This window comes from Ovis canadensis, chromosome 14 (assembly GCF_042477335.2).
Source record: "Ovis canadensis isolate MfBH-ARS-UI-01 breed Bighorn chromosome 14, ARS-UI_OviCan_v2, whole genome shotgun sequence".
NCBI classification, from domain to species: Eukaryota; Metazoa; Chordata; class Mammalia; order Artiodactyla; family Bovidae; genus Ovis; species Ovis canadensis.
In genome coordinates this window covers 62,644,721-62,669,138 of record NC_091258.1, presented here as the reverse complement: position 1 = coordinate 62,669,138, position 24,418 = coordinate 62,644,721, and the positions used below count along the sequence as shown (strand labels likewise).

The 24,418-nt window shown below is 52.5% G+C and overlaps 2 protein-coding genes across 15 annotated transcripts in view; one reads left to right on the top strand and one right to left on the bottom strand.

Moving 5' to 3' along the window:
* Positions 1–588: 588 nt before the first annotated feature.
* Positions 589–20,223, bottom strand: PLD3 (phospholipase D family member 3). Of its 4 annotated transcripts, none has more exons than XM_069549112.1 (13): positions 19,932–20,223; positions 10,008–10,225; positions 9,347–9,437; positions 9,172–9,246; positions 8,936–9,078; positions 8,279–8,462; positions 6,765–6,885; positions 6,557–6,684; positions 4,917–5,117; positions 2,971–3,110; positions 2,221–2,386; positions 1,226–1,325; positions 589–1,113 (listed from the first exon to the last, which is right to left on the bottom strand). In XM_069549112.1, the coding sequence occupies exons 3-13, from the start codon at positions 9,371–9,373 to the stop codon at positions 926–928; spliced, it is 1,473 nt and encodes a 490-aa protein (XP_069405213.1). In that variant the 5' UTR covers positions 9,374–9,437; positions 10,008–10,225; positions 19,932–20,223; the 3' UTR covers positions 589–925. The 4 variants fall into 4 exon arrangements, with proteins under 4 accessions (XP_069405213.1, XP_069405211.1, XP_069405212.1 ...); XM_069549110.1 differs by having other exon boundaries at positions 9,347–9,478; positions 19,932–20,200; XM_069549111.1 differs by lacking the exon at positions 10,008–10,225 and having other exon boundaries at positions 9,347–9,478.
* C14H19orf47 (chromosome 14 C19orf47 homolog) overlaps positions 20,201–24,418 on the top strand; it is a 20,910-nt gene continuing 16,692 nt past the window's right edge. For 4 of the 11 annotated variants that reach the window (XM_069549117.1, XM_069549116.1, XM_069549115.1 and 1 more), the window contains exons 1-3: positions 20,233–20,330; positions 22,587–22,767; positions 22,941–23,105. In XM_069549117.1, the coding sequence (XP_069405218.1) occupies positions 23,076–23,105 (30 nt within the window). In that variant the 5' untranslated portion in view covers positions 20,233–20,330; positions 22,587–22,767; positions 22,941–23,075. Of the gene's footprint in view, positions 20,331–22,586; positions 22,768–22,940; positions 23,106–24,418 lie in introns of all 11 variants that reach the window. The other 7 variants (XM_069549120.1, XM_069549119.1, XM_069549121.1 and 4 more) reach the window with 6 other exon arrangements.

Below are 24,418 nucleotides of genomic sequence, written 5' to 3'. Positions count from 1 at the left end.
CTTGCACACTCTTGGTGCCTGGCATGCAAGAATTCACCATCAGAACATGCTCAGCGTTCAAAGGTGCCCATCTGAGCTGGCCAGATGCCCAGTTCTCATTGTTTGTTGACCTGTCCTTGCCACAGGTGACAGGCTTGGCATGCACGTATCCATGCTCAGGACATGCAAAATGTTAAGTTCACGCTCAGTACCCACGCGTGTCCAGACGTGCGAGTCCACCCTCAGGGATAGGGCAGTGGCTTAGCGTGTGCTCATGTGGCTTGGGTCACGCTGAGTGTGCAGCACATGTGGCCCCATGCTGGCTCCGGGAGGCTCAGTTCATGTCCACCCACAAGGTCACACACCCATGCTCAGCACACACCAGCTAGCGTGCATCGTACACCGAGCGTTCAGCACACGCTGGTCCATGCTGGTCACCCACTGAGGGCTCAGCACACACCAGACAGGTGCTGAGAGTCCAGTGCACACCAAACCACACTGGTCACATGCTGAGGGCCCAGTACCCACAAAAATGTCCCCCCCAGAGGCTCATGCCAGCTGTCCCCTACCCAACACCCCACCTCACACCACTCAGTCAGGCACAGGCTGTACAGACGAGTTATTTACTTCTTATTATGACCTTGGGCCCTCTTTGCCCTGGGAAGTGGGGTGGGCCAGGGAGGCTAGGCCCAGCATGCACCCCCACTTCCCCTTCTGGGGACTGAGTCCGCCCGCAGCTTGGCTGGGTCCTCTGGGGCCACAGCATCAGGCCAGTGGGGGCGGAGGTAGAGATGGGAGGCTGGGGTGGGGGTGGTTGCGAAGGGGGAGCCTGTTGGAGTCACAACGGGTCAGACAGAAGCGGAGGGCATGGGGACAGGGGATGGAGACCTGGAACATCTGGGCCTGCAGGGGCCTTGCAGGCCTGGCCTGGCCATCGGACCGGGCCTCAGAGCAGGCGACAGGCGTTGCCCACGCTGTCGGCGGCAGCGTCAAGGTCATGGCTGTAAGGGGAGTCCCAGTCCCTCAGGAACACAGCCTCCAGCTGGCTCCGCAGGCCACCCCGCCCGTTCTGCGTCACCAGCAGCGAGGTGCCCGCCGTCTCGGTGAAGTAGCTGCCAGACCAGTTGGAGGTTCCTATGGGGAGTTGGGGGTCCAGAGAGTCAGGGCCCATGGCACCACCTGGACCCCCTTCCATCGCCCACCCAACCCCCCTGCCCCCCGATCATGGTGCTCCTGGAATACTCACCGATGTAGGTGGCCCGTTCAGTCACCATGTACTTGTTATGGTTGATGCGGGCATAAGGGATTCGGGCCTGGGCATCGTCCGCAGGGACCACAAAGAGTTTCTGAGAGGGGTGGGGAGATGCAGGGTGAGGACAGAGAAGCCCTTGGGTTGGGGATGGGGAGTGGAACCAGGTCTTTGAGACCGCGGGCTCAGCTGCTCCCCTTCGGGCCCTGGGGATCAGAACAGGGCCCGGAGAAGTGCATGTGTGCGTGCTAAGTCGCTTCAGTCGCGTCCAACTCTTTGCAACCCCATGGGCCATAGCCCGCCAGGCTCCTCTGTCCTCGGGATTCTCTAGGCAAGAAGACTAGAGCAGGTTGCCACGCCCTCCTCCAGGGGATCTTCCCGACCCAGAGATCGAACCTGTCTCTCTTATGTCTCCTGCACTGGCAGGCAGGTTCTTTACCACTAGCACAGTGTGCGAAGCCCTTCAGAGGAGTGGATCCTCCGTAAAGACTGGCTCACATGCGACCTGTTCCCTCTAGGGTTGAAAGTGTTAGTCACTCAGTCATGTGTGATTCTTTGAGACCCCATGAACCGTTGCCCGCCAGGCTCCTCTGTCCATGGAATATTCCAGGCAAGAATACTGGAGTGGGTTGCCATTTCCTCCTCCAGGGGAATCTTTCCGACCTAGGGATCGAATCTGGGTCTCCTGCCCTGCAGGCAGATTCTTCACCATTGTCCCTGAGGTCTTACCTCAGATGTCCCCCTTTCCTGAAAGTCTTCTGTGACCCTTCAGGCTGCAGCAGGAGCTTCCTCAGGGCTCCCCCTTCCTGGCCCTGACCCTTCTACCCACGCCCTTGATTCCAACCCTGACCTGTGGTCACCCTTCCTTCGCCCCAATCAGGGCACAGCCCGCTCTGCGTCATCTCTGTCAGATGACAGGTGAGCTCCACAGGAGCTGTGTCCCCGCACTGCTCTGCACAGGGGTTGAGGGGCGGGTCTGGGCAGGTGCTTACCACCTGGATGTCGGAGTGGGTGTGGTTGTCACGCAGGGCAGCCAGGGAGAGCAGGAAGGCCCGCATCGAGGGGTCAGAGTGTCCCCAGCAGCTGATCAGCAGGCGTACCTTGACGCCCCGCTCGTAGGCAGCCCGCCGCAGCCCATCGTCGATGGCAGGCCAGAACCTGGGGGCAGGGAGTGAAGGGTACGGAGGGAGGTCTCCCCTCAGCTTTAGGGTGCTGGGCCTGAGTCCCACTGCAGCTTCGGAGAACCCCCACTTCCAAAGACCACTCCATCCCTGGCTCCCGCTCCTGCCCACCCCTACCCAAACCACTCATCGTCTTGTCTGCTGCCCCCAGACTACCTGCTCTGAACCCTCAGACCCAATCACCCCCCTTTCCTATCCCAGGTCTCAAACCCCAACCATGCCACCCCAAACCTGAATACGCTCAGTCCCACCTCTCCAGCCCCTCACCCCATATCCCGCCCACACTCCCTGCTGCCTATGCCCAGAAACCCCGCATCCTCTGCCTCAAGCCTCCAGCCCCCCATCTCCATACCCCTTTCCCAATATTCACAGCCTTTCCTCTGCCCCCTTTCCCTTGTCTCAAGCAGCCAGAGCCACTCCCCCTGCCGCCTCTGTCTCGCCCTGTGGTGTCCCCTCCCTCTGTCCCCTGCCTGCTTCCTGGGCCCCATCACTCCCTCTCCTGTCTCCTCTTCCACTCGCATGGCTTCCAGCCCCGAGCCCTGTCCACGTGCCCCGCAATACCGGCGTGGGTGGGAGAACTCCATGGTGGGCAGGTAGTTCATGACCGCGATGTAGATGAAACTCCGGGCATTGTCCACCACGTTGAGCAGGGCCTTCAAGTCTGGGGTGCGGCCACTTGGACACAGTGGTGGGGGTGCACTCTGGGGGGACAAGGGGACAGTCTAGACACATCCTTCACCGTGGACCCCAGCTGCAGACAGCCCATCAGGACTTAGGTCCCTGCGTATCTCACTGAATGCTCAGCCTCCGTGAAGGGGAGAGATAATGACCATGGCCTAGCTCATAGGTCAGCAAACGGGGGCTCAGAGAGGATAAGTGATTTGCCTAAGGTCACAGAGCTGAGGAACGGAGCCAGGGTTTGAACCTAGGTGGTCTGGTTCTAGAACTTAAGCTCTAACCCAGTGGTTCTGGACATGAGGTACCTGGTCAGGCAGCAGCAGCATCACCTGGGAACTTGTTAGAAATGCAGATTCCTGGGCCTCACTGCACAGGGCACACAGCATCAAGGTGTTGTGATGGAGCCCAAGGATCTGGTTTTAACAAGCCCTTCTGGTAATTCTAGTGCATGCTCAGGCTTGAGGACCTCTGCTTTAATCTCTTAAAAAAATTTTTTTATTAGCGTATAGTTGCTTTACACTGTTGTACCAGTTTTTTCTTCTGCTGCTGCTGCTGCTGTGGCTGTTTAGTTGCTAAGTCATGTCCAACTCTGTTTTTGATCCCATGGACTGTAGCCCGCCAGGCTCTTCTGTCCATGGAGATTCTCCAGGCAAAAATACTGGAGTGGGTTGCCATGCCCTCCTCCAGGGGATCTTCCCGACCCAGGGATGGAAACTGAATCTCCTGCACTGGCAGGTGAATTCTTTACCCTCTGAGCCACCGGGGAAGCCCTCTAATCACTTATGTCGCTGACTGGCTCACAGCCCACCGCCATGGCACTCCTCATGTGCCCCCCCACCCCAGGAGCTTCACCCAGCCCCCTCCACCCTCCCAATAGGTGAGCAAACTTAAGCTCTGAAAGGGGAACCGGTGATGAGGGAAACTTTACTCCCCAGTGGGAGATCACTGGAGTAAAGGACCCCAATGAACTATGTCCCTCCATCCATGCCTTAGGGTGGCCCTTCATGATGATGCTGGGCCTGGCCAGGTGACTTGCTTGGGGGGTCCCAGGTTGGCCACCCCAACTAGTGAAAATATCAACAGCTGAAAACAGCAGTGCCTTGTCCAGAGTGGGTGCAGTCCAACAGAACATTCCACAGTGATGAAAATGTTCTGTATCTACACTGTTCAATATGGCAACCACTTGCTAGGTGTGGCTGCTAAGCCTTTGAAAGGGGGCTAGGGTGACTGAAAAACTGAGTTTTTAACAGCATTTCATCTTAATTGCTTGCCTGGAAAATCCCATGGATGGAGGAGCCTGGTAGGCTGCAGTCCATGGGGTTGCAAAGAGTCGGACTCGACTGAGCGACTTCACTTTCACTTTTCACTTTGATGCATTGGAGAAGGAAATGGCAACCCACTCCAGTGTTCTTGCCTGGAGAATCCCAGGGGCGGGGGAGCCTGGTGGGCTGCCGGCTATGGGGTCATACAGAGTCGGACACGACTGAAGCGATTTAGCAGCAGCAGCAGCAGCAGCAGCAGCAGCAGCATCTTAATTGATTAAAAATGTGACATTCGGCCATAGTGGACAGTTCAACCAGGGATTGGCCTGAATGAACCCAGCTGTGCTGCCTCATTAGCCCTAAGAGATTGCAAATATTATGATGCAATCATAAGATTTCTAGATGAAACCAAAGCCTAGGGAGGTTGGGACATAGCCCAGACCCCTGAGTGAGCAGAAGTGACAGCTAGTAGTCAGGACTCCCTCATCCCCATCAAATCACTGGGCAGGGCTAGATGGAGGAGGCCCAGTGAGGGCATGTGGCAGGCCCCCCTTCCCTTGGACTCACCGCTAGGTAGGCCAGAGCAGGGGTTCCATTGAGGCAGATTTCCATTGGAGTCTCTTGATTGTAGCGGGTGTCGTAAGGCCGGGGCCAGGTTGACGGGATGGAGCTGCCCGCCTGGCCCAGGAACCAGTAGGCCTCGAAGATCTTGGTCAGGTCTCGAGCTAGGCAGCTGCAGTTGTACATGACCACACCCAGCTCCTTGACCTGCGGGAGCACAGTGCTGAGCCCCAGGGTGGTGGCCTGGTGCCGGCAGGTGACATGGACACCTGCAGCCCCTCCTCCTGCCTCCAAGTCCCTCTTCCAGCCCCTTGCCCTTCTGTCTCCCCCTCTTTCTGCCCCTACTTCCTTCTTTCTGCCCCTTAGCCCCCGTCCTCCTTCCCCCAGCTAAAGCCCTGAGATGGACATGATCTTGACTCAAGACTAAAATCTGAAGTTTTGGTGAAAGTCAAGTTATTCCGAAGCTCCTGGTTTCCTGAACCTTTGCGGCTTCTACCTTCTACTGAGTTCCTGCTCAGTCTTAGGTCTCCACTGAGGGATTCCTCCTCCAGGAATCCTGCCTTGACTGCCCACCCTGTGTCAGGCACTCCTTCGGCTCTCCAGGTCCCTTGGGCCTCCCTCATCACTTTCCCTGGTGACAAACCTGTCTCCCCATTGGACTGGGAGGACAGGCACCAGGGATGTCTCAGCCATGGCTGTATTTTCTGTTTTCCCGCAAAAGTCGGTGGGATTAGGGGCTTCTGCTTAGTCACTCAGTTGTATCTGACTCTTTGCAACCCCATGGACTGTAGCCTGCCAGGCTCGGCTCTTTTGTCCATGGGGACTCTCCAGGCAAGAATACTGCAGTGGGTTGCCATGCCCTCTGCCAGGGGACCTTCCCAACGCAGGAATCGAACCCAGGTCTCCTGCATTGCAGGCAGATTCTTTACTTAGTGAGCCACCAGGGAAGCCCAGGAATACTGGAGTGGGGAGCTTATCCCTTCTCCAGGGGATCTTCGTGACCCAGGAATTGAACCGGGGTCTCCTGGTTCAATTTTGCAGGCAAATTCTTTACCAGCTGAGCTACCAGGGAAGCCCAATTAGGGGCTTGCACAATATCCATTTGTTGAAGACATGATCACTGCCTCAGCTGTACCCCTTTCCCATCTCATGCTCATTCCTGCAGCTCCTCCAGGTACCAGATTAACTGTCACCTCCTTTGGGAGATTTTCCTTGATACTCCAGGTTGGGTCCCCCATCCTGACCCTCTACTTGTGTTTCTCCCCATCTCCCATCTCAGCCTTGATGCTTTTGGGTTGACACTGCCTGGTGACAGGCCCATCTCCGCCCTGGACCATGAGTTCCAAGAGGTCTATCTGTTGCCATCACGTTCTCAGCATCAGAACAGGGCTGGGCTTAGAGCAGGCTCTCAGGAAGTGAGTAATGAAGGTCAAGTGGGTGGACAGGGCCTTGGATGCTGTATAAAGGGGCCGGCAGGTGCCATCAGGGATCAGAGGGGCTTCCATGAGCAAGGGGAGGGTAGTGGAGGGCTGGATTGGGGGATGCTTCGGGAGGTCTGGTAGGAGGAGGTGGGGTACGGTTGGAGGCTGGGAGCCCCATGAGGCAGGGAGCAACCTAGAAGGGCGGTGTGCAGGGCACAGGCAGACCTGGGTCAGGGAGCGCCAATCCATGTTGGCACTGCCAAGGTAGAAGTGGGTCTGGTCCACCACCCAGAACTTGGTGTGCAGGACGCCATGGGTCAGCTTCTGCATGTCCACCATGCGGACCTGGGCACCTGGACCGACAGGAGTGGAGGTCAGGAGCTGGCTTGGGGAGCCCCAGACCCAGCCAACCCCCAGTGGCCCCCTAGCTCACCGCTTTGTAGCAGGGCCTGCAGGTCTGCCTGGGGCTGGGGCCCATTGGGCTTGCTCACAGCAATGCGGACCTTCACACCTCGGGGTGCCAGAGTCTGCAGCTGCCGGAGGACCTCCTCGCCCTGGAGGGAGGAGACAGCTTCTGAGGGGATGGATCAGCTGGCTCTCGAGCCCCACGGAGCACCCCATGGAGTTGTTTTGAGATTAGGCTTCTAGATCTGATCAGGCTTTACATTAATACAGTTAGGAAAGGCTTTACAGGTTAAGAAGTTAAAACCTTACTTTACCTGTTTTAGTTATTGTTTTGGCTGTGCTGTGTGGCATGAGGGATCTTAGTTCCCCAACGAGGAAACCCATGCCCCCTATATTCAGAACACGGACTCTTAACCACTGGACCAACAGGGAAGTGTCTTTATCTATTTTAATACCTGGCTGCTCTGAGCCCTGTTAAGGCCTCCCTGCCACTCCTGCCCTTCACAGGTCCTTCCCAAGCCCCTGACCTGGTAGTTATCCACGCCTGACACAGCAGGGGTCTCTAGGCACCTTGAAGGATGTTAAAGGCACAGAGCAGACTTGGGGGTCTGGGAAGACCTGGGTAAGGCTTGATGATGCCAATAACAGTAACAGCCAATGATTCCCTTGTTTCTACTGTGAGCCAGGACCCTTCTAAGTCCCTTTACACCCGAACTCAGGCTTGAAGGATCTTAGTTCCCTGATCAGGGATTGAACCCTTGGCAGTGAACACTTGGAGCCCTAACCACTGGACTACCAGGGAATTTCCAGCTCGTATAATTTCTAACTGTTGTGCATTTTTTCCAGGCACTGTTGAATGATCCCCACAATTTTAATACATTTAAAGTCTACCTCTGACAAAGAGTGGCAGCAGGGAAAAGGAAGAAGAGGGACAAATTCACTACGTCTTTCAAAGAAGGGCTTAGCTACCTAGGCTGTTCCTTTTCAAATCTTGAAGTTTTATGCTTTTTAAGTTTGTCTGCAGACCCTAACAAGGCTCTCATAGTAAATGCTTATAAAAGGTTGACTCTTGTCAGGCACTGCTGTCATTGGCTGGGATCAGCCTGTTTCATCTTCACAAGAGGTGAATATTAGATAATGGCCCCATTCTACAGATGCAGAAAAAGAAGAATGCAAGATGAGGTGACCTGCCTGAGGTCACAGAGCTGGGAAGCAGAAGCCTGGCTTGAGGCTGGGCTACTACTCATTCCGTGTTTCCATTTCTTTGTGTGACAGGCTCAGGGCAGCTTGTGGGTGAGCATATCTGCTAGCCTAATCCCTCGTAACCATGCCCTGACATTCAGAGGCCTCCAGATGACCATGACAAAACGCCCCCAGTCCAGCAGGCCATGTGAAGACAGTTGCTTCCAAACACTTTTGTCCAACCCACTACATGAGACATGCCAGTCTGTCTCCTGGGCTGGAGGGAAACCCCTTTCATCTCCCTGCCTCTGATGCCTCCCACCACCCCTGCTGCCAGCCAGGGCCCAGGTTGCCAGGTACCTGCTGAGCAGAGGCTTCCTGAGTGTGGGTGTCATTGTTGGTGAGAGTCCAATAGAAGGAGGCAATGTCCAGGCTGCTGTGGGCACCAGCGAGCAGGCCCAGCCAGGCCTGGCTGGTGGAGGGGTTGCTCGTGGAGGCATTGGGGAAGTCCAGGCCCTCGGGAATGCTCTCCACCAGCACTGCTCTGGGTGGGGAGATGGGGAGGGAGGGAGGCAGAATCAGCTACGGTGGGCTAGACTGTGAGTGCTCACTTGTCTGCCCACGGAGGATGGAAGACTATATGTATTTGTGTGTGTCTGTACTCGTGATTCTCTCTGTGTGTCTTCATTTGTCTCTCTAGATTTGTGGAAGGTTGTGTATGTGTGTGTGTGTGTAAGTGTGTCTGTCCATGGATGTGGATGGAAGACGCCATGTGTGTCTATGTGTGCCTGTCTGTTCACAGAGGCATAGAAGATGACGCTGTGGTTGCCATGGCAACAGTGTGGGTGAAGCGGGTGGGCACAGAAGAACTGTGACGGTCCACTTGGGAGTCTCTGCCACCCCCTTATTCTGTCTCGACCACTGGGTGCAGGCCCTGCGTAGTGCATGTTGAAGTGCCCCTGGCCTGGCAGGGCCCCTCCCCCCATCATCCCAGGCTCCCACGCCCCCTCCACTTACTCGCAAGGGTCATAGCAGGGGGCTGGGCGCTGATTGGGCCCAAAGAGATGCAAGTCGCCGTATTCCCATAGAAACAGCTGAGTCATCAGGGCACCGAAGCCCACAACCGCCAGGATAAGGACCAGAAGGACCCAACGAGCTTTCTGCGGGGGAGGAGGAGGCGAGCAGTCAGCCCAAGGAAAGCAGCCCAGCCCACAGCCTCCAGAGACAGACTGAGGGTGGCGAGGGGCGCCTACCTTTTCTGCAGCTTTCCATGCCTCGATCTCATTCATGGGCAGTTCGTTGGCAGGTTCCTCAGCAGGCACCTTCAGCTGGGGCACAAGGATGGGGGTGGTGGTGACAGGTCAGCTCAGCAGGGCCCCCACCCTCTCCTGATCCGGCCCCTCCTCCCCGGGTCCTCCATCCACCTACCTCCTGGTACATCAATTTAGGCTTCATCCCGCTGGCAGTCAGGGGTTATGCAGGTCCCAGGTGCCAAAGTGGGTGTGTCAGGGTCTCCAAACTGTGGGGATCAGAAGCTGGGACTCTGTTGGGTGTTCTAGGCTTTTGGGGAACATCACAGAAAACGGATCAGCCTCGGGCTCACGGGACTCACTGGGTCGCCTTGTCTATGATCACGGGGGCTACTGGCACTGCGCCCGCCATCCCTAAAGGAGGAAGCTGACTGCTGGTCAGTAGGGATTTCGAAATCCCTCAAAGTCCAACCCCTCCGCCTTCCTCCTGTCCCTCTGGGGTGCCCTCCCTGCTCGCTCTAGTGCCCACCATGCCCCCCTGAGCGCCCACCCTGCCTGTCATCAGCACTGGCCCTGCTCCCCATTTAGCACCTTCCCTTCTCTGAGCCCTATCCTACACATTCCCAAAATGACAGCTCCGGATTGGGTCAGCGGAGCCCTAAATATTTTTGTTCCTGGCTTTTCCCAGCCTTGGGATTTACCCTGAAGTCATTTTCCAGGTAGCTCCTTTAACCTCACACTCAGGTAACCACTAGACAGCTCAGGCCAGGAGCCCAAGACCATCGGGGCCTCCCTGTCAGCTCCCATCCCATCCCCCCAATCATCCGTCCCTACCGTACCCTAGAGAGGCCTCGGCCTTACTCGGCAGACAGCTGCTGCTACCTCCACGGGGCCCCAGCTTCTGCCCCAACAGGCTGAGCAGGGGCGGGAGGGAGGAGGGGGCGGGGCCCAAGGGGGCTCCGCCCTCTGCAGCGGGGAGTCTGCGCAGTGAGCGCGCCGGTCCGGGCTCACCGCAAGGAGAGGGGGGGCCGGCCCCCCCAGATACGGTCTAGCCAACCTGGCGGGGGTGGAGAAAGAGCACAGGTCTGAGCGATGGCTTTGCTACGCTCCATCCTAGAGCCCCCCCATTATGGGTTAGGGAGGACTCAGGTAAAGAGAAAAAAGAGACCCCCCCCCCATCTTTTCTCGGCTATAAACCCTGTGAATATTTGTACCGTGGGCACGTATTACCTAGTCAAAAATAAATACATAAATAAGACTAATGATTTTTAAAATTATAAAATAAAATGGAACGATCAAGGCTGAACAACATGATTTACGGATGTGGCCATAAAATCCAAAGACGCAGCCCACGTTACGGGAGGGGAAGAGCGCGGGGTGTTCGATAAGGGGATGGTGGGTTTTCTGTTGTAGTCTGTATTGCAGTCTCTATTTGATTTTTTAAAAAGGCCAACTGATATTTTGATAGGGATTTAAAAAATGTTTCTTACCAGTGTGTGTGTGGCGGGGGGCTGGGGAGGAATGGATACATGTATATGTGTGACCGAGTCCCTTCCCTGTTCATCTGAAACTACCACAACATTGTTAATTGGCTATATCCCAATACAAAATGGTTTTGGTGTTAAAAAAAAAAAAAAATCTAAGGCGGGCTTCCCATCTACCATCTCGTATCTCCGAAGCAGAATTTAAGGCCACAGCTGGAGGGATAATAAATTGGAGGGATTCCCCCTTTCCCGCCCACCTCTCTCAGTGAAAGAGGGGCAGGACCCCCTTTCCCCTACCCAGGCAGGAAGTGCACAAAGGTAGAGAAGGGTTATTATTGAAAGAAGCAACAGCGTCAGAAGTGGTTGCCTTGACAACAGGATTAGGGGGTGCGTCAGGATTGCTTTTTATCCTACGCCCATTTTCTTTTTTAAAATCGTGAAATATGAGCGACTTACAGAAGAGAAAAATATCTCTGTGCGGGTTAAAAAAATAATTATAAAGCGAACACAGGTGTTGCCGCGTCCTCGGTTTTGTCACGTTTTTAAAAATTCATTCCACGCATTAATGTGATTTAAAAAAAAAGAAGGAAATTCCAAAAGGGAGTTTGGTTCACCACTCACTGCAAGATACAGCCTAGATCTGAAAGGATAATTTGAAAGCCCCTTCCCCCTCAACGTCTGATCCCAGTTTGGTTAAGGGCAGTAGGTATTCCCTCACCCCCACCCCATCATAGGGAGCCAGCCAAAAAGGGGATGGATCCAGCAAGGAATAGCAACAGATCAAGCTTATCTGATCTCCGTAGGTCACCAAGAGAAGCAGAAGGTAACAGTTTTCGATAAGGCTGACCGCAGGGAGCAAGGGTGGGGGAGGGGAGGCATGGCGCAGGAAACAAGTTTGCCTTTTATTTATTTGCAAAGCCCTTGGAGAGAAATGCTTTATTTAAGACTATGTGGTTGGAACAGAAGGTGAGGTGAAATTAGGGAAGCTAGTAGTATTAGTTGCTCATTTGTGTCCGACTCTTTGCGACCCCACGGACTGTAGCCCTCCAGGCTTCTCTGTTATGGGATTCTCCAGGCAAGAATACCGGAGTGGGTTGCCATTCCCTTCTCCAGGAGGGAAGCTAAGATCAACAGAAACAAAACTGGGGAAAGGTAGGGCTGGAAGATGTGAGGGATGGCGCACACCACGGTGAGGCAGGGGAACTGGGGTGGTCGCTGATAAACCAAAAACAGGAAGAAAATAGACTCAAGGGATATGAGTTTGAGCAAGTTCTGGGAGTTGGTGATGAAGAGGGAAGCCTGGCATGCTGCAGTCAGTGCGGTGGCAGAGTCTCATGTGACTGAGCGACTGAAGATGCGTTTTATTCAGTTTGTTAGCAATCTTTTGGCTTTCAAATTGTGCCATGATGACAAGTCTTTACTGATGGGTTGAATTTGGACTTGCTATATTTTTATCAAAGCAAACGAACCTAGCGCACTTATAAAGAAAACCAGTATTGGAGAGGTGGTGTAGGTTGCATTAGATTGGTGAGGCAGTTAACACTTGTGGCATCCGGAGCCAGATGCCTGATCTTAATATGAACCTCAGTATGTATGCGATTATTTGATTTCAGAGAACTGGCAACACATCTGTGCCTTAGTGTCCCCATCTGCAAAATGGGCAAAGTACCAATACTGCCTACTTTTCACAAGGCTGTTCATTAATTTTGCACACCTTTATTGTGCACCAGGTATTGTTTTAAGCACTGGGGAACATCACTGTGAACAAAATAGACTTGCAGACAGACCAAAAAAAAAAAAAAGTATATGTTAGAAGGTAATATGTGCTATAGAGACTCAGGGAAGAGGGACGGGGTTGGGTGAGGGTGGGATTACTTGCATTTGAAAATAAGGAGGACAAGGAAGGCTGCATAGAGAAGGGGATATCTGAGAAAAAAACTTCAAGGGGGGGAGGAAGAGAGCTACAGAACAGTATTCTAAGCACAGAGAACAGCCAGTGCAAAGGCCCTGAGGCAGGAGTATGCCTGTGGGGATAGAGAAGAGCAAGCCAGCATGTATCTCTAGTGGAATGGCAGTGAGGGGAGGAAGAGGAGGTGAATCAGAGGTCACAGGACCGAATTATGCAGAGCTACCTGGACTGTAGCAAGAATGGGGCCAAGGGTAGGTTCTGGGCAGAGGAGGAAATATGATCTCCTTTGGGGCTGAGTTGAATGGTAGCCTCAAAACTGATTAAATTGGATGTGGTCATCACTCCTGGAACTTGTGAACGTGACCTTATTCAGTGGACCTGGAGTCTCATTATATACATTAGCATATGACACACTCAGAGGCGCCGTGACCGTTCCAAGGCTGGCCATTAAAGGCCCAAAAGTGGGTGGTGGCCCAGTTCCTGGAAATCTCACCACCCTTTCTCCAAGATAGTTACAACAATCCTTCTACTCATTAGCCTATGAAATTACCCAGCCCAGGGACTTCCTGCTGGTCCAGTGATTATAAGACTCAGCACTTCCACGGCAGGGGCATGGGTTTGATCCCTGATGGGGGAACTAAGATTCTTCATGCTGCCCAGTGCAGCCAAAGAAGAAAAGAAATTACTCAGCCCATAAAAATTAACCACTCCCTATCTCAGGAACTCTTGCCTTCTGAGATGGCCCACACTCTGTGGAGTGTTTCTCCCAGGGCCGTTCTTGCTTCTTGAGATGAACCACATCCTGTCTATGGAATGTCTCTCTCTAAATAAACCCACTTTTCACCTATCACTTTGTCCCTCACTGAATTCTTTCTGTGCTGAGACATAAAGAACCTGCTGCTGCTGCTGCTGCTAAGTCGCTTCAGTCGTGTCCGACTCTTGCGACCCCATAGACGGCAGCCCACCAGGCTCCCCCGTCCCTGGGATTCTCTAGGCAAGAACACTGGAGTGGGTTGCCATTTCCTTCTCCAATGCATGAAAGTGAAAAGTCACAGTGAAGTTGCTCAGTCGTGTCCGACTCTTAGCGACCCCATGGACTGCAGCCCACCAGGCTCCTCCGTCCATGGGATTTTCGAGGCAAGAGTACTAGAGTGGGGTGCCATTGCCTTCTCCGATAAAGAACCTAAGCTTCATTAAATCCTGAGACCAGGTGTGTGATTTAGATGAAAAGAAAGTGGGTTTCAGTCCCAGTTTGGGTTTTGGCTGTGTTTTGAGTCCCAGCCTCTAGGACTGAACTGTGCAGTTTCACCAGCCCATTGAATATCTCCCTGTCCCCTTGGCGTGTGCCTTGCCTGACCCTGGGTGTGACACCATAGCCCAGGGACAAGGAGGAAGCAAAACCCACTGGGCCTGTGTTGGGTCACAATTCCCTGAACACCCCCACCCCTGGTGAGGGTGGGATACTTGATCCCCCTTCCATAGAAGTGTTTTGGACTGATGAATCCAGGGTTCAAATCCCACCTCTGTCACTTTTTTAAAAGAAATTTTCTTATATGTAAATAAATATACGGCTGCATCGGGTCATAGTTGCAGCACGTGGGATCTTTAGTTGTGGCATGTGGGATCTAGTTCCCTGACCAGGGCTTGAATCCAGGTCCCTCCTACTTTGGGAGCGTGGAATCTCAACCACTGGACAGCCAGAAGCCCTCTGTCACTTTCATACTCAGTGATATTGGGTACAGGGCTTTATTTCTCCAAGCCCTGCTGGCCTCATTCATAAAAAGAGGATTGGGACTTCCTTAGCGGTTCAGTAAAGACTCTGTGCTTCCACTGTATGGCGTGCAGGTTCGATCCCCAGTTGGGGAACTAAGGTCCCATATACCACGTGGCACGGTCAAAAAAACAACTGGGGAGTGGTGGCTGGTTTAAGAGGGTGGGCCTCACAGTCCCCAAGCCCTTGGTTCATATCTCAGCTCTGTGCTTTACCTGGAGAAGAGACTACCTTTTCTGAGCCTCACTTACATTCTTCAGAACACTGGGGAGATTAATATACCAACATGACTTTTGCTGGGCAGAGTCAATGAAACCCATCCCCAGCAGTCAGGGCACACAGATACAAGCTGGCTGGTGAGTTGTGTCCCCTAGTACCCTGAACACACTATTTATCACAGATAAACTTATATATGTGTCCCTTGAAAAGCTAAGACTATGTCTGATTTATTCCTCTACCCACCGAGTGCCCAGCACATTGTAAATGTTTATTTATTTGTTTTTCTTCTGAAAACAGAAGGAAAGAGCAGTAGAAGGGAGAAAAGACTTTGTTAGATGTCGCTTTAAGATTCAGTGACACTGGGTTCCTACACAATGATTAGTAGCTTGCGTTCTGAGCCTGGGGCAATAGGGTAGGTACAGATAGTGGTGCTTCAGCCTGAGGGTAAAATTCAGGGTGGGCCACTTAACTGCTGAAGCATATCTGAAGCACTGGACAGGCCATACCTTAGGAAACATTTACAAACCTAGGGACCTTCTGCATGGTTCAAAACAGACCTGTTCTTGGTTTTAAAGGGGCCAATTTTCATTCGATTGTGCAGACCCCTTTGGACCGACCACACAATCGTCTGTGGTCAAGTCTATAGAAAACAGTACAGAGCGCTGGTTTTGTAAACGGTTTTCTTTTTAGCAGTAGATCCTTTATTTCAAAGGACCCCAGATGGTGCCCCTTCCAGGGACAGAAGATGCTTGGTCTAAAAACAAATCATTAAAAAAAAAAAAAAAGGACCCACACGAAACCACCCCCCCCCCCCCATCATGAATGGTGAATAAATACTTGGGAACTGGAACTCAAAAGCTGTCCCATCCCTACTCAAACCCCCTCTGCGGCTGCCCACTGCCTTCAGGACAAAGTGCAACTGTCCTATGATGCCCTCTTGGGCTCTCCAGGGACAGTGCCTGTGGACCTTCCCCATCTGACAGTTTCAGTTCCTCTGATTCCAAAGCTGTCTCTGACTCATATCTCCTCCCTCAACTTCAGCTCTGCAAGTCCCATGGCTTCCTAGATACCTCCACCCAGGTGTCCCTAAGCCCCTTATACCCATGTCTCCAATTGTCCTTAGCATCTCTCCCAAACCTGCCCCTCCCCTGGGTCCCCATTCCCAGGACAGCTGTCCTCCCCAGCCTTCAGGTCTCAGCCTGTGTTCCACCTTCCCCAGAAAGCCCTGATGCCCCCCGAGTCCTGGGTCCCCCATAACTTATCCACTTGACCTCCCAAGAGTGTCTCCCACCCACCTTTTTTCCCTCCCCTCCAAGGCCATGAACTGGCCCCTCTCATCTGGGTCCCCATTCCAGCCACCTCCTGTGGCTCCCAGCCTCCACTCAAACACTTCTAATTCCCCCTCTGAGCTGAGTCTGACTTGCCCCTCTCCTGCTCAAATACTCTGTGGCCCTCCAGTGTGCACAGGATAAAGTCTCAGCTTCACACCGTGGCTCCCAGAGCCCTTTCCTTAATAACCTTTTGGGCTTACGCTTGTACCATTCTCCATGGCCCAGTCAGATTTAATATCTTTCAGTTCCTAGAACTGAAACCACACATTTACCACCAAACCTGCCCACAGCTGCCCCTCCTGCCTAGCATACCTTTCTCTCTTCGTGTTGCTCACTTCTATCAGCTTATGTACCACCTCCTCCAGGAAGCCCTCCCTGACTCCCTGGCTGGTCCAGACATCCTCCATGGGACTGGCAGTCCCCTAGGCTTATCAGTCCTAGCCTGTACCCCTCTGCCTGTGCTTCTCGCAACCTGGCCCTGACCACTGGACTGTCACTACCTGATGACGGGTCCAGAATCCATGAGGGGAGGGCCGGGCTGGCTGTCACTGCTGTGTTCCCCACATCACCCAGCACAGGGACAGTACGTGGCAGATGCTCAGTGGCCAGTTCATCCATCTATTCATTCAACTAGTGTTTATTCAACTACTGCTGACAAGCCTTGTCTAGAAACTGGAGATGCAGCACAGAAAAACAGAAAAGAAAAATCCCTAGGAAGGAAGAAATTCTTTTGAGGGGGTGAGACAATAGGTCAATGAGCGAAATGTACACTATGTACCTGGGAGAAAAAGAAAACAAGGGAGGGATGCCGCGGCATCACCGTGAAAGTGGGTGATGCTGCCGTTCAGACAAACAACAGCGACTTCCCATGGCTGAGATGCCATACTTCCAACGCAGGGGGCGCAGGTTCGGTCCCTGGTCGGGGAACGAATATCCCACAGGCTGTGTGGCCCCCAAACCCTCCCCACCAAATCAAACAAATGAAAAAAAAACAAAAAAAAAAACCACATCTGGCGGGGGGGAAAGCATTATTATCCCTGTTTTTCAGATGAGACAGGGCTCAGGGAAATCCCTGCCCAGGTCACACAGGGTTGGTTTGTCGGCTGGGAATCTGATCCCAGAGCTCAGTTCTGTTCCAGAGCACTGTGTTGTTAAATCAACTCACAAACACAAAATAAGGTGGAATGTCTTTTCCCTGCTACCCTCCGGGAGGTCTGTGGCTGCGGAAGGGTAGGATACGGGAGAGTGAGTTGGGATCCTTATGTTTATTGAACCAGGTACTGCTCAAAACACTTTATATATTCAATTTTCACAAGTGTTTTTGTTTTGTTTTGTTTTAGCCTAACTTCCCCCAGGTGACTCTGTGGTAAGGAATCCACCTGCCAGTGTAGGAGACACAGGAGACGCAAGTTCCATCCCCCGGTTGGGAAGATCCCCTGGAGTAGGAAATGGCAACCCACTCCAGTATTCTTGCCTGGAGAATCCCATGGACAGAGGAGCCTGGCGGGCTACAGTCCACAGGGTTGCAAAGTCAGACATGACTTAGGGGCTCAACAACAACAACAAACAGATAAGGGAACTAAAGACCTAGAGCGGTTAAGTCATTGGCATAAAGGGACAAAGCCAGGAAGCCAAGATTTGAGCCCAAGCTCCCTAAGGTGCTGGCTATAGACAGCCCCCTCTCCTGCTGTCTGTTATCTGTAGACCTGTGGTTTCCTCCCTCCCTCCCGAACAGCCTCTCAAAACCTCTACCGACACCCCCTTCTCCTTCCCCTCAATCTTTGAGAAGGACATTGGAAACTTTCTCCAAGCATAAAGGATATGAGTGCAGCTTTAAAAGAGGACTTCAGGTGTTCTTCCAACCAGGCTGCTCTTGCCAGTCCATCCTTGGCAGAAGTTCCCCAGCTGCTGCTGTGGCTTCATGTCACATCAGATCATGTCCCTCCTCTCTTCCAAACCCGCCTCACTCAGAGGAAAGCCAAAGTCTTCTCCACGGCCCTTGGGACCCCAGGGGACCTTCCCCATTACCCCGCTGACTTCCTCCCCCATCCCTCCCCTCCCTCACTGGCGTCCTCGTTACCTCTTACCGATGCCGTGCAGGCTCCTACCTCAGGGCCTTTGCATGTGCTGTTCCCTCTGCCTAGAATGGGGCTACCCTAATGTCTCAGGCAGTAAGAATCTCCCTGCAAGGTGGGAGACCTGGGTTCAATCCCTGGGTTGGGAAGAGCCCCTGGAGAAGGGCATGGCTACCCACTCCTGTATTCTTCCTTGGAGAATTCCATGGACCGAGGCGCCTGGCTGGCTGCAGTCCATGGGGTCACAGAGTGGGACACCACTGAGCGACTAACACTTTTACTTTCTGCCTAGAATGCTGTTCTTCCTTCAGAGAGCCATGTCACTCTCTCCCCCTCTTCAAGTCTTTGTTCAAATGTCACCAGGTCACCCTACTTAAAACTACAATCTCTGTGTTCCCTATCCCCCCAATATATCGTATCATCTACTTACCCATTTGTGTATTGTCTCTGGCTCTTGCAATTAATAGAATGTAAACTCCATGAGGCCAGGGAATCTGTTTTGTTCACTCATGTGTCCCCATGCCTAGCACAGTCTTCAGCATGTAGAACACGCTTAACAAATATCGATTGAATGAATAACCTGTATTTGCATTCCCATATTACAGATGTAGTAACTGAGGCACTGGGACCTTGAGCCACCTGCCCAAGCTCATGCAGCTATTTAAGTACTAAACAATTAAACCAAGATTGGCACCTGGGGGGGGGGGTCCAGTCCCCGGCACACACTGTAATGACTGTCCTCCTCAGCCATGCTAAGGCAAGCTGAGTGACTAAGATATTTGCCTCTTCACTTGAAGATTTAGGGTTGCTGAGGTTTGATGGTGTGGTGAGACCTGCCTCCTCTCTCTGTACCCCTGATTTTATGAGTCAAGGGACGGTTGGGTCTAAGCTACCTAGAGTCTTCCCCCCACCAAGCCCTGCCCGACCCCTGCTATGGGCTAAGTGCTCTCAATTTGGGGGTGGGAAATCAGTCTGTCCACCAAGGTAAAGAGGTATGGATTAATATTGACATGAGCAAGGTTCTTCATGGCTGATGGGCCACCCTCCCAGGTGTGGTGACGTGGCGGAGGGGAGGACAGCTTGGAGACCGTGACGTGGGACAGCAGGGGTTGGCTGCTGCAGCCGAACTTGTCAGGATAGAGAGAGTGTGACACCCCAGGAATGATGAGGGTAGCTGGGGGGAGGGGGAGAGTGACAAGGAGGAGGGGATGAAGGTGACTGGCTGAGGGTGAGGGTGAGATGACTGATCGTTATTAGCCACATCGAGCTGGGCATGTCACCAGAATAAACTCACAGGACCCTGACTCTCATCCCTGACATAGGTGTCCCTGTGTGGGTTTTACAAATGAGGCAGCTAAGTTTGCAAAGGTGTGATGAGATGGTAGAGGTTACCCAGAGGTTTCCCGATGGAGCCAGAATAACGGGCTCTAGTACCTGGTATGTGAGAGGTGACACGGGGGAAATGACAGAGACATGAAGACAAAAAAAAAAAAAAAAACTCCTAATGGGAAAACACTGGAAGCATTAGGCACGGATAGTGACTGTCGGAGAATGAAAGGTGAGCGGGGAGCGACGAAGACACAAGGCCTGCGAAAGACAGAAGGGAAACGTGAGTGCGATTTACGAAGGGGGCAGGAGGCGTGCGAAGGTGACACGGGGGTGTGATGACGGTTTATGAGAAGGACTTTGCAAAGGAGCAGCAGCAACGAGATGTGTAGGCAACAGGAGAAGGCGACACGACAGGAGTGACATTCGGTGGCCATGGAACTGGACGAGATCTTGTTAAGGGGATTGATGGCGACATTAGGAGAGTGGTGGAAACACAAGGCAGTGATAACGATTTAAGCAGGATGCAACATAACGGGAGGAACGGAGATATAAAGGGACAGAGGACGATATGAAAGAAGAAATGCATTATAGAGGAAGGACAACAGAAAGGCAGCCGAGGCGCCGCGCCCCCAGATCGCACATTACCTGCACTCCACGTTTCCCACTCCGGGACCCAGCCCCGCTGGTACCTTCTAGGCTGGAGCCCCGCGCGCCCCCCCTCCACAACCCGCCGCGCGCAGGCGCACTCCGGCTGGACTGCGGACCCGCGGGGGCCAAGCAGTTGCGTTTCTCATTGGCCGCGCTCCTCGCTAGCGCTGGGCGGGGGAAGCGCCTGGGAGACTGCGGATGGTCACGTGACGGTTGCCCCTGCGCTCTCGCTGGTGGCTCTCCCGTGGGCTAGAGCGGCCGAGGGCGGGTAAGCCCGACTTCCGGCAGCGAGAACGGTGCTTCCGGGGCGGGCAGCCGGGCGGAGGGAGGTGGGTCTGACAGTTGGCGCCGCCGGGAGGGCGGGCTGCGCGAGTGGGCGCGGGCCCCGAGGGCCAGGTGAGGCGCGGGCCAGGGGTGGTGGATATGGGTTGGATGCGGTGGAGATGAATGGCGCCCCGGGATTCCGGAGTCAGTCCTGGAGCCGCCGTGCGGCTCTGGACAAGCGATTTCTTTCTCTGAATCTCAGTTTCCTGCTCTGTAGAATGGGGGTCAGAATGTGACTATAGCATCCTCTTTATGGGTTGGAGTGAGAAGTCAGCTCGTGCTTGTCGGAGCCCTAGCTCAGCGCCTGGCCCACTGCACACTTCTTTGCTATACTATTATTGTTAGTATTGTTGATGATTGTGTTTGATACGGAAGATCAGGGTGCGGGAGCGTGAAATTGGGAGCCAACATTTCAGTTCAAATCCTAAGCTACACTTTATGGTAGCGGACCTGTGCCTTCCATATCTGAACTTCATTTTCATCGTTTATAGGATGAAGGCTAATAATCCCTTCATCATATCATAGAGTTATTGTGAGGATGCTGATGAAATGTGCGTGTAAAGTCCTCAGCATAGGGCCTGACAGTGTAGAGCAGGAGCTCAATAAATAGATCCGGACTATAATAATAATACTGGTCATAGCAGACACCCATTAGGTGTTTAGGTCCCTATAGTCAAAGCTATGGTTTTTTCAGTAGTCATATATATGGATGTGAGTGTTGGACCATAAAGGAGGCTGAGCGCTGAAGAATTGATACTTTCCAGTTGTGGTGCTGGAGAAGACTCTTGAGAGTCCCTTGGACTGCAAAGAAATCAACCCTGAATATTCAGTGGAAGGTCTGATGCTAATGCTGAAGCTCCAATACTTTGGCCACCTGATGTGAAGAGCCAACTCATTGAAAAAGACTCTGATGCTGGGAAAAACTGAAGGCAAAAGGAGAAGAGGGCGGCAGAAGATGAGGTAGTTTGATAGCATCACCAACTCAATGGACATAAATCTGAGCAAGCTACAGGAGATAGTGAAGGACAGGGAAGCCTGGTGCGCTGATGTCTGTGGGGTCACAGAGAGTCGGACATGAATTAGTGACTAAACAATAACGACATAATGATTCCAAGAGTCATTGGTGTAGATGAGACTAGCAAGGAAGTAGAGAAGAAGGAGAAGCTCAGAGACTTCAGCTTTCCTTCACTTTCCTTCTGATAGGAAAGACTTTGAATCTGCAGCTAGGCAACTCGACATCCTGCCACTTACTATTTGTCATATTTTGCTGAATCCTGTAGTATTAAGGCTTTCCTTTTTCTTTGAAACCACTGATTCATTTTTCTCCAGTCGGTTCATTTGAGAAGGAAAATTTGTATTGCTTTTCTAATGAAAAACTAGCATTGCTTGGCTGTGAAAAGGAGGACTAAGCCTGAACTCCAGTGGAAGCAGAATGGTCTATTATATTGTAGATAGAAAAGGAAAGAATTGAAAAAGGAGGGACTTGTGTTTTTGTGATTCCATGCTGTCAGGTCTCATGGGTCCTGTCAAGTTATACTCTGTTTTCAGCTCGCACTTGGCATATGATGGTCTTGGCTTAGTGATTGTCCTACCCTTTTCCTGACTCACTGAAGATGTACTTATTTTATTTAATGCACATGTACAAAACCTACTGAGCATCGTTCTAACAGCTTAGCATTTTGGAACTCTTAACCCCACTAAGCACTTTAAAAATAGATACGCCTATCCTTTTTTTTCTTTTTAATTTGAGTATAGTTGATGTACAATAACTCCTGTCATTCTTATTTTACAGTTGCAGAAAGTGCGATCCAAAAAGGTTAAACCACTTGCCCCAGAGTCAGGGTTCAGTTCAGTTCAGTCGCTCAGTCGTGTCTGACTCTTTGCGACCCCATGAATTGCAGCACGCCAGGCCTCCCTGTCCATCACCAACTCCCGGAGTTCACTCAAACTCACGTCCATCGAGTCGGTGATGCCATCCAGCCATCTCATCCTCTGTTGTCCCCTTCTCCTCCTGCCCTCAATCCCTCCCAGCATCAGACTCTTTTCCAATGTCAGGGTTAGGAAGTGGTAAGATCGAGCTTTGGAGGCAGGCCTTCTAAGGGCTGAGCATAGGGAGTCTGGTGAATGGTAATTACTTGAATTTTGGGGAGCTGTCATTTTTCTATTATTGTTATATAATTTTCGCTGTTCATAAAGTCAGCGTGGGAGATAGGTTTTTAATGGTGGAGAGAGAAAATTGAGTCTGGTGGGGAATTCTGCAGCTGTAGTGGGAAGATGTTGCTATTGTTCAGTTGCTCAGTCGTGTCTGACTCTTTTGTGACCCCACAGACTGTAGCCTGCCAAGCTCCTCTGTCCGTGGGATTTCCCAAGCAAGAATACTAGAGTGGGTTGCCATTTCCTCCTCCAGAGGATCTTCCCGACCCAGGGATCGAATCTGAGTCTCCTGCATTGCAGGCAGATTCTTTACCACTGAGCCACCAGGGAGGATACCAGTACCTAAAGGCTTCTAGTAAGTATTAACTGAAACTTTGCTAAGACAGACCTCAGTGCCCAGCTCATAGTAATCCCTTGACCAGCGGACTGACTTGGGTTCGCATCCTGGCCCCTCAGTTGCTTGCTGTGTGACTTCAGGCCTGCCACTATCCCCTGTAACTTGGAGATTGTTTTTACTTTCTACCGCAGGTGATGGTGAGGAGGCACTGAGGTGTGTTCATCAGCAATGCTAGGCACGTGAATGCTCATCAGGAGCTGCTGCATGGGCACTGGAATCAGGGATAACTTGTTTTTGCTTTTGAATCCCAGTAAAGCTCTGGCTTGATGTGGCATTTGGCAAATGACTGTACCACAGTGAGTCAGTTTTTTTTTTTTTCCCATTGATTAAAATGTGGCTAATGATAGTCCTCACGCATGAGGAGGTTGTGAGGCGTCGGTGTGATGCCTGGCACCATTCCTGGTGCATAGTTGGTGCTTGCTATGTGCAGCGTTGTTCTGTCTGGCTTACTGAAGCCTCCTTCAGGCCTTGCTCTTTGAGAGATGTTGGTTGTGTTGTTCTTGTCCAGTGGTAACATCCCGAAGGGAAAGGGCATCTTAGGAGCCAAGTACGGGATCAAGTGATGCCTCTGGTCATGTTCCTCATCCTAGTTGAGGGTGGAGGAGAGAGCATCACCCTGGGGACTTTGGGAAGATGTCACAAGGCAGGTGGCAGCCATGCAGAGTGATGGAGAGCTTGCTAGGAGGATAGGAGAAGCAAGCATGCAAGGCACAGGTGACATTCTGTGTGAAGAGTGGGTAGCCGGCAAAGCCCTTGGGTGTTGGAGGGAAGGCTGGAGTGGGAGGCCTGGGGGGCAAGAAGAGCCAGCACTCTAAAGTACTTAGCATGCAGCAGGCACTCTCAGGTGCTCTGTGCATAGAAACTCATCTAGCCCCACAGCAGTCCTCTGGGGTAAGTCAGGGGTGTACCATCCCAGTGTACAGACGTGGACACTGGGCCCTGACTGGTGAAGTTGCTTGGCAAGGTCACACAGCTAGTAAGTGGTAGAGCCAGATTTGAACCCTGCAAGTCTGGTTCCAGAGTCCTTACTTTTAAAAATAATTTTATTTATTTATGTAGTTTTGGTTTTTGCCGTGCTGGGTCTTTGTTGCTGCACAAGGCTTTTTCTAGTTGCGATGCACGGGGGCTACTCTTTAGTTGTGGTACACGGGCTTCTTATTGCAGTGCCTTCTCTTGTTGCGGAGCACAGGGTCTAGGGCGTGTGTAGTTGTGGTTTCTGGGCTCCAGAGCACAGGCTGAATAGTTGTGGCGCACGGGCTTAGTTGCTCCGTGGCACGTGGGATCTTCCTGGGTCAGGGATCAAACCCATGTCTCCTGCACTTGGCAGGCAGATTCTTTACTACTGAGCTACCAGGGAGGCACTCTTCCCTCCCCCGCCACACTTTTTTTTGGCTGTGCGGGCTCTTCCTTATGGAGTGCAGGCCTCTCTAGTTGTGGCATTCCGGCTTAGTTGCCCCGGCAGTCAGGTTTAGTTGTCCTGCAGCACGTGAGATCTTTGTTCCTCGACCAGGGATCGAGCCCACATCCCCTGCTTTGGAAGGTGGAATCTTAACCACTAGATCACCAGGGAAGTCCCCCAGAGTACCATCACTGCGATACCATTAAAATA

Coding starts and splice junctions, on each gene's coding strand:
- PLD3 (XM_069549112.1), bottom strand. CDS start 9,373: ATGAAGCCTAAATTGATGTACCAGGAG. Junction 6,886..8,278: donor AGGAAGCCTCTGCTCAGCAG/GTACCTGGCAAC, acceptor TCCTCCCTCCAG/GGCGAGGAGGTCCTCCGGCA. Junction 6,685..6,764: donor GCAGGCCCTGCTACAAAGCG/GTGAGCTAGGGG, acceptor CTGTCGGTCCAG/GTGCCCAGGTCCGCATGGTG.